General features: G+C 40.6%; 1 protein-coding gene across 1 annotated transcript; it reads right to left on the bottom strand.

The window, feature by feature from the left end:
* Window positions 1–506: 506 nt before the first annotated feature.
* On the bottom strand, window positions 507–9,100 carry cxcl14 (chemokine (C-X-C motif) ligand 14). Its single transcript, XM_062394434.1, has 4 exons — window positions 8,731–9,100; window positions 6,876–6,981; window positions 2,768–2,881; window positions 507–1,841 (listed from the first exon to the last, which is right to left on the bottom strand). The coding sequence occupies exons 1-4, from the start codon at window positions 8,792–8,794 to the stop codon at window positions 1,826–1,828; spliced, it is 300 nt and encodes a 99-aa protein (XP_062250418.1). The 5' UTR covers window positions 8,795–9,100; the 3' UTR covers window positions 507–1,825.
* Window positions 9,101–9,751: the final 651 nt, after the last annotated feature.

The following is a 9,751-nucleotide window of genomic DNA, read 5'->3' as shown; positions in this document are numbered from 1 at the left end:
CAGTATTGTTCAGGAGATCTAAAGGTGAAAGAGCAGAGAATCATGACTTGGTTGTAGGAGACAGCAGAATGAGTATTAACAGAAAACTAATGAAGAGCCAGGCATACATCTAAATATAAGCTTTATATTATACTGTAAGTAACGAGTCTTGTTTTAAATCCGAACAGTATGATTTGAGCTTTTGAGCCAAATTGTCCTTTTTCTGAGCTAAAATTAAATGTTGGGACACTGATCCAATTTAATAAGACAAAACAAAACCTATAGCTGGTTTAACAGTTAAAGATGAATAATATTCTGTATTTTTATTAAAGTCTACAACAATCAAATGAAAACAAACATCAACAATGAATCAACCCAAACACAGCAAGAATATTCCATGTATCCAAAGCCTGATATCATTCATTTGTCTGTGTCTAAAATCTGTGAACACATCAGGGAGCCACACTGCTGCTCTGGTTATTCATTACTATGACAGATAATAACAAAGGGACACTTTGATTTATTTGGAGACGTCATTGTGCAGCCATAAATAACCAAATATGTATAAATCCACAAGTGAAAATATTCCCTAACATCTACACACTGGTCTTGTAGTAGGAAGTTATTTAAAATATTGACTGACCATGTTTGAAGACACTGATTGGACAGAACTTAAGCTTGAACCAGCAGAGCGGTCGAGTTTTAAAGATTTACATCATCAGTAGGAACGAATGAGCCTCATGTTGGAGAATTTCGACAGACTGATAATATGTACAGCTTTGTTGACTTGGATATTTTCCTGGGATACTATAGCTCACAATGACAAATAGATTCGGTATATTGTGTGTTTGCCTTTAAGGATGTTGTCATAGTTTCATGCTTACATAGACAGTTTGTGGAAGATTAATTGTCTGAACAGATGGAGCTAAAAGAAAAAATAGAAAGGATGAAACAGATCCTCTTTTGTTGATGTAAACTGCACAGTCTTGAGTTCTTTGTGTTATATGATAATCATTTATTTATTTTTTTACTCTAATCCACAGACTGTAATTTATGTAGGAATGGCACATGTGAACTATTTGTCATTTCAATATCTACTGAGAGTAAACAATGCATGTTTAGTGGAACAAGCGAGCTGCGGAGTGGTGTTTTTTTTTTACACGTGTGACGGGTATGGACCTTATTAACACACACAGACACACACACAGGGATAGATCTCTATGTGGCTGAACGATAGTAACATCTGTATTAGTGTATATTTGACCACTGCCTCTTGCTCTACACTTTCATTGAATCAGATTCATTGAGAACCTCAATTGCTGCATCTACGACCTTTTAATCATAGGTGACAAAATCCCAAGTGTGTTGGTATTGTAAAAATATTACACCTGTCATACTGAATACAGAGAACTGGAAATCTTAACGACAGAAAGACCTATGCTGCTTCTGTCAAAGAAAGGCTCGCTCGTTTCTTAAGAAGGACACGTTCTCCTTCTTTCAGTTTTGAAAGTAGCCTAGAAAGCAAAAGAGAAGTCCCTTTAAATCACATCGGATCAAACCTAGAGCTGTCTGAACACAGATGGCGGCATCTCGTCCACTATTCGACAAGTATAATTACAGTTGTGAGACTGAAGTGGTGAGTGACTGCAGCTACGATGATGGCCGACTAAAATGAGCCCACCGGCGTGTACATGAACTAAAGATATCTCTTAGTGCGTTTGACAGATCTCAGGCAGAAGAGGGAGAAGTACATTTTAACATCCTGTACTCCGTGAAAACAGTTCTGGTGGTGGTGGCGTCTTTTTTGAGTCTCGCTCCATCCACGTGGGCTGGGTCTGACGACGTTTTAAGCCTCGTACACCCTGAGGAAGAAACAAAAAAAGAGTTATCGTTTTGTGTGATTTCAAATATATATCATCTACTGCTGTTATCCTATAGTCTGGGCGTAGGTTTTGATTTCTCTGTAACCCCCTGAGATCACGTGGAAGTGTGTCTTGCATCACAACTGCATCATCTCCTTTACCACAGGACTTTGGTCGGTGTCTGACCCTGACCTCTGACCTCCTCGTGTCAGAGAGAAGGTGAAAGGAGGAGATTCAACAAAACAAATCAATAACACATCACAGAAAGACCACTGGACACGATCCGAGTCAAGTGATAAGAGAGGCTGGGATGTGAAAGGGTATCTGTGGGTGTTCAAGAGATCTTAAAAACCAGATATTAGTCTTTTCAGATTATTTCTCGACTTAGATTGCCAAACACTACTTTGGATAATAATTGGATCTTTGATAAAGTGACCAGTCCGGGTTGTACTATGCCCCTCACCCAATATCCACTGGGATTGGCTCCAGCGCCTCCCTGTGACCCTCAAGGGATGAAGAGGTATAAATGATGGATAGACATATTGATTAATGGTCTTTAGAGTGGGCGTTACCTTTGCACAAACATGCTTGCTCACTGTTGATTAGATTGTTTCCATTTCTAGGGGTGATTGTTCGTGTTATTTAGCTCATTGTGTATTAACTAGAAAGGTCAAAACAGTATTAAATAGGTATAAAAGACATATTTGTAAATAAATAGATTCTTCTGTCCTGTCAGGGCATTGTTTTTAAAACTATTTGTATTGAATAATGAAATTGTAATGTGTACGAAATCTTAAATGGCAAACTTGAGTTTGTTGCATTCTCATGGTCGGTGTTGAAAATCCCCAGGTTACATTACGCTCCATTAACAAGCTTCTAAACTAACCCACGCTCAGATTATGTGCAGAGGGTTTAAGATGTCTCACCTGTGCTTGTCCTTCCAGATGCGGAACCATTTCACCAGATTCTTGGTGCTCTGAAGTTTGGGATGAAGACAGTACTCCTGCCCCTTGAACCGATACACGTTCTCCATCGTCACGCTGCAGAGGAGAGCAGGGAAGGAACAAGAAAAACAGAAATGATTAAATCCTCCAGAAATCCAACGTTATTACCAACTTCCCCACCACAAAACTTTTATGAATAAATGATGATGTGCTGGAGAAGACTTTGTGCCTTTATCAGAAATGATTCAAATCATCATGCATTCAGAGATGCAGACCCTGTAGCTTCCAGAATCAGCTGAATCTGTTTATCGCTGTATAATGTTTGTTGGTGCGGTGGTGAAAGACATAGAAAAAACATTTCACGTGTTCACGGCTGCACAATGAGTTTTGGACAGCCGTGTTGACATGAATAGTTTGAGAGACGATTGAGATCGATCCCAAAAGCCTCAAACTGAATAGAGTAAAAATGTCAGTGTGACTAGTTGAATGGAAACGGGACAGGTTGTAGAATGTTGGTTGACACATGCTTTCCTCCACATTTCAGCTGCTATTCTTCACCGGCCTCAATAACGTTTTAAAGTTAAATGCTCTCAGATTTCAAAAGATCAGCTTGAACTCAGAGGCCAGCTCCTTGGCAGCGAAGCATCACTTTGGAGGTGACATCTCCGCTCATTGAATCGGCCGGTCGGTCTGTAACCCTCCGCTGAAGCCGTCGGTAGAGACAGTCCGCCTGCATGTGGCGCATTCAGGCTAAAAATAAAGAGAAATGTGGGAAGAAAGCAGCCACCATGCCGCGGGGCCTCTTCACCCAGCGACACACTCAAAGGCTCGGAAGGAGCATGAATGTTCAATGAGTTGACTGGAGGAGAAAAGACTCCACTCGCAATAAAAAATGTTGCATTCAGTGGCTACAGGAATTAGATTAAAGTGTTTTGCATTTTATTGCCCATTCAGTCGTCACTTTGTTTGGCTGCTGAGGCTCATCAGGCAGCTCTGCATCTTTGTGATGGAGGAATTGGGTCTTGAGTGAGTGTTTGACAGAGAGCGCATGAAAGTGCTTTTCGTCTGCATGCTCTGGAATGCGAGAGGCTGTAATAAACATAGAAGTAACGTTTAATCTGCGATGTTAACGCTGGTTTTAATCTGAGCTCGGGTTCCTCCTCATTGTCATTCACCTGAGCAGCTGAAGAGCAGCCACTGGCTCTAGAGGCTCATGTGGTTGGAAACGTGTTTGATGAGCACAGAGAGAGAGAACGGTGAACAATGAGAGCAGAAAGAGAACGAGGAAGAAAAGAAGAGATGGTAGTCGAGTGTACTTCACTGCAGTATTTCCACTTTCTGCTACTTCTGCTCCGCCACTATTATATGTGTAACAGAGAAGTACTGAGTCTGAAACCTGACTATTCACATTTAGATTCTGAGGAATATGCTTAATTGATTCAAACTGAAAGAGGAAAGTAACCAGAATCATCTCTGCATCTGCCAGCTACAAGATTAAAAGACATAATCGTGACAAATATATATGTTATTAAACTATAAATGAGGTATTCTGCATATCAGTGCATTGCAAAATACATTTAGCTGACAAAATCTGTGTTTTTTTAGGAGTTTTACTTCTAATTTTGTGTCCATATAATGGAGTTAAGCTAGTTTCACTTCAGTGAAGGATCTGATTTCATCCTCATCTGACAAAAGGACAACACAGGGCAGAAGGAGAGCGATGGTGAGATCCAAATATGAATACAAGTTAAACAAACAAATAGCACCATAAGAAACAATACATTTATAATGTTTATGTGTAAAAAGAATAAAAAAGAAAAAGTGATATTTAAGAGGAAGAATACAATAAAGTGGAAATAAGACTCAGTTTAAAGGCCAAACAAGAAGGAAATGGAGAGAACTGGAGGGTTCGGTGGCTCTCAGCTTGTGTGGGTTTGTGGTCCGAAGTGGTCGACCAGAATGCCAAACTGGGCACCGTAAGCCAAACAGCCACAACAAAGACCAGAAGGGGGCTTGGGTAGGGGGGGGGGGGGCTCTCTCACTTGTTTCTCTCCTGCTCACTTTCTTTCTGTTGCTTTCTGGAGCCCACAGAGGCTCGTTTTTCACTGGACACCAACGGCTGGTGGCCCCCATCTCATGCTAATAGAGCGGCATCGACTAATAGCAACATACGCCACAAACCTGTGGGTTATCACAGACCAAACCAAATGGATTCCTACATTCACTGAATAACACACACAGACAGAAACATGTATAGTCAATCTTTTTAATGCCGTTATATTATACTGTACTTTTAATCTTTCAATTTCTAGTTTTGTCCAATAGTCAAAAATATTAAAGATGCATAAAATAGATCAAATAAATCCTCAAATTAGAGTAACTGGCCAAAATTGCTGCATATTAACTTAATTCTGACTTTTTGTTAGATGAATCAAGTAATTAAGTCAGCATGAAACAAAATAAAAGAGTTATTTGATCAATATCTGTTTCATTTGATCACTTTTCTTATATTATCTGTACACCCCTATGTTTCAAAATTAAGAAAATACCAATGAAATAGAGGTATAGCTTCTGTCTGCCCTCATATCCATACATGTCTCAAAGGAGAAATCTAATTCTTCTTCATCATTGTCTTGTATAACAACCAAACATTGTAATGTGAATAGATAAATTTGACATTTTAAGGAAGTACAATAAACCGTTCAAGATATAAAGAAAAGTATATGTCAATGTGATTGATAACAAATTTTAAAGAATATTATACGTAGTGACTGTTAACTCCTCTATTCAAGTCACATCTACACATTCTGTTGCCGTCTCCCAGATTGCCCTCTCCGTGTCGTGTTGTAAACGGCCAGCAGGTGGCAGCATAGTGTGAGTCTCCAACACAACACGGACTCTGTTGACATAACAAACGATCTTTTTTTCTTCTTTTTTTTTTTTGGTTCCTGCAGCCTTGACATGAAACTTCAGACAAATTCCAGCAGAGATCACATCTCTCATTTCTCGCCCTGGATGAGACCCGATCCCAAAATGGCTTATAGTCCTACGGACAATTTGTAAATTCTAACGTAGACGTACCCAGCAGGTTTATTTGTTTAGGTTTGGAGTCTGAGCTCCACAGGTTTCTCCACATCTGTTCAAAACTCTCAGAGGATTCTTCATCACGCTGCAGTTGAACAGCTCAAACTGAACAAAGTGGCTTGTGTGTGCGCTCCAGCTGTGACTTCATGGGTCACACATGCAGAGAGTGTGAGAATCAAACAGTAACTGTGGAGTCTATCAATCCTGGATCAAGCTTTATCCTGGAGGTTAGGCTTCAGAATGTGAAGTATGTTCAAACAGAATAACACTTTTGGGATGATCTGCTGTTTACATTTAATTACCGTTTATATTTTTGCATTATTACCTCTGCAAGGGAGGTAACGTCTGTTTACTTGTTGGTTTGAGAGCAAAACGTACAGAACGGATTTCAATGAAGCTTGGTGGAAAGATGGGACACGGGCCCAGACAGATCCCATTACATTGTAGTACAGATCTTTCTTTAACAGGGTAAAATGGGGTGTTTTTGGACATTTATAACAATTTAATGATCTCAATGAAACAAATTAGACAGATTTAATGGAACTTTATTGAATTCATGGGCCTTAGTGGTATTCTAATGTTATAGAGATGCATGGTATGTAACCTCTGATATGAAGCATACAATGTAAAGCTTAGCCTTTCACCAGCATGTCAAGTGGAGAGCTCTGGAAACATGCCCTGTCCCGGCTGTGGGGTGTAATTAAATCACAACTTCATCATCACACTCTACATCCATTGAGTACAGGTGACAGGATGTTATGATACTGCTGCAAAATATTTCTTTAGGTTGTAGTACAGTCATGGCACAGTTACAACTGTATATCTGCGTGTCAAGCAGGGACAGGTACAACGTACTTGTAGTATACACACACAAAGATGAGATGGGGGGGGGGGGGGGGGGGGGACAAGCAGGAATGTGAGAAGATGAAAAAAGCCGGAGGAGCTGAGAGATAAACCGAGGAGGAAAATGTCAAGAGTGAAAGAAAATGAGAAGTCTCAGACTCACAATATCATCTTCTCTTGGCAGTATGGGTGTTTGGGTTTGATCTCCAGCTTCTGTACATCCTTATATCGGATCTTCGGTCCTTTTCTGGTGCACCTGCACTTGTAGGCTGTTGACAAAACACAAAGGTGTGAACATATCGTTTTCAGTCATTGTATCTTCCTCATAACATTCTTTTTATAGCTCTCTGTATTTGTTCTAGATCTGGAGCTGGAGAAGGAGCAGTGATCTAATGGAAAGCGACCATCTGGAAACTGAACCGTGTGACAGATTATTACAGTCAGTGTCGTAATTGCTTCCAGAAACGTCTCTGAACAGATAGAAAAGTCAACCCTTAGTGATCTGAGAGCAAATTGGCTCTCTTTCATCATCATCAGTGTAAAAGACACACTGATGAGGAGGATCACTGCATTCAGGGTTTACATCTGCAACTGATTCACATGTCTAACAAACTAGTTTGAAACATAGTCACAGAAAAACATGATTTAAAAGTAATAAAACAAAAAAATGTTGTTCTTCTTTTGAAGCTATTGTCTGTAAATCTGCAAAATTAACTAATTTGACATCAATGCAGCAGCTCTGATGATTCATGACAAAAAATGTTTTTAGTATTCGCATTAGACAGAGAAAACCTGTGGCTTTAACGCTCCTGCATGTCCTGCTTTCATAAGATTGTGTTGTTTTTCTCTGTTAAAATCCCAGAGCAGGGAGCAAGCAGGTGTTAGACATCATGTAACTGAGTTTACATGATGTCTAACACCTCAAGTATCAAGTATCTTGATGTGTTTCAATCAAACATCTTCTCCAGGCTCAGTTTTTACAGCTGTTTTTATTTCATTTCCTGCTGCAGAATAATGCCTGCAGAGGAAATTAGTTTTTTTTCCTGGGATGTATCTTTGTGATGAGAGGTGATGACCGGACTCAAGGTTTCCTTCATCCATCACCTGCAATCCGTCCTGAGTGCTGCCTCTAAATCTGTCACGAGCCAAGCGGTGGTGCATCAAACACACCGGACAACAATAAAACCACACAACCACTGTGACTGTGTGATTGGGAAAAACAGCAACACTTCACACAGTTAGATAAGACTGCGCTCCAAATCCAAATACTTCATGACTTCTTTGTTCTTCCTTCTGGCACAAGTCCATAACTTTATAAACCAATATAGTTATTATATGATGAGAAAGACAACATCATAACCATCTGACGAAAAACATTTAACAAAAATATGATCAGATTTTTTACTGAAAGATTTCTCAAGGAGCTGACCAATACAAATACTGCTCCTCTTCCATACACAGACATACTTTTCCCCATAAACTCAACAGCTGCGGGAATAAATTGTAAAATTAAGAATTTGGTTCCATCAGTTTTCCTTCACCTCGTCCCAAATGGCTCCATGCATATTTGTACTTTTGAAGTTCTCAGCCACATATGGTCAGCTTCACTTTTCCTTACAGTTACACGGACACTAAAGGCTCGTGCTGAGGGTTGAGCTCCATCAATCCCTCTAATCTAGTTTGAAGAAGCTGTCTATCTATTATTTTGGAGACATTTAGGATCAAATCACTGTAAACAAAGCCCTGGATTGTGTGTTTTGTTTGTGATGGGCATCAACGCGCAAGCAAACGCATCTGAAACAAGTTTTCCAACCCTGTGCTGGACATGAGGTCTTTGAAAGCAACTTTACATGCATGATTCAAACAAACTTTTTTATTTTATGTTGTACTTATTCCTGCGCACAGAACAAACCAGCACAGCGTGAAAAGCATCTACATTTGTTTGTTATTCAGTTGCGTCTTCTCCACAGAGGTTCCATAGCTTCAGATCAATACACAAAAGAAGAAGTGTAGTTTACCTTCTGCGCTCAGGAAGTACAAGGACACCACTAACACAAGTAGCACCGCTGTGCACCGCTGCATGTCTTCAGAAGTCAAGACGAAAAAAGATGGATTTGTTGGCTCCTCGAAAATCCGGTTCTCCTTCACCCGACAGACAGTGTTATGAGGAGCAGATGATATCCGCCTGCAGGGAGAGCTGGATGGAGCCGGAGTGGAGGCGCGCTGAGGGTCTTCTGCTGCTTGGAGCCCGTTGGAGCTTCTGGTTGTGCAACTGAGTCTGTGCGTCTTGAGCGCATGGATGAAAATCCAATCACTCTCCCTCTCTCTGTCTCTCTCTCTCGCTCTGTGTGTGAGTGAGTGTGTGTGTGTGACTCTGTGTGTGTTTGTGTGGAACGAGGCAGCAGCAGCTCTTTTAAAAGCAGCCCGCTGTCGCCCCTCTCATTAACATGCACGGCCAGACAGCGAATCAAACACTTGTGTCCAGAGAGGCACAAGTGGAGAGCGTGGAGAGGGTGGAGAGGGAGGGATGGAAAAACAGAAAAATACTCATATTGTCCAGTGAAGTGACGTCTGCTCTGATGGGCTGTGTGTTGATTCTGCGTTTTACACGTTTCACTGGATCAGAAGTGACAGAAAACGTCAGGAACGTCGGAGGAATGGCGACTTTTACGCGCAGTAAAAGGTCCATGTGATTTCAGGACTGTTGAATGGTGACAACTGTAATTTATAGCTTCAAGATAATACCAAAAGGCAGTAAAGGCAACGCTAAATCAGTGTTTTGATGCTTTTAAAAGTTACAGAATCATCATTTATTTGAGATTTCTGTGAGTTCTATGTGCAGTTACACGTTTCTCTGGTTTCCATCTGGATTACAGGTCAGCAAACATAATGGATGATGATAAACCACAACACAAGAAGGCAGGGAATGTAAAAAGGGTTGTGTTCATCAGACGTGTGGTTATAGAAGAACTACACATACTATACTCGCAGCTCCCCCCCCTCCACATGACCTCTTACACTGTGCATCATGAACACATG

This window comes from Platichthys flesus, chromosome 8 (genome assembly GCF_949316205.1).
Source record: "Platichthys flesus chromosome 8, fPlaFle2.1, whole genome shotgun sequence".
Lineage (NCBI taxonomy): Eukaryota > Metazoa > Chordata > Actinopteri > Pleuronectiformes > Pleuronectidae > Platichthys > Platichthys flesus.
This window is presented reverse-complemented; position numbering and strand designations above follow the sequence as displayed.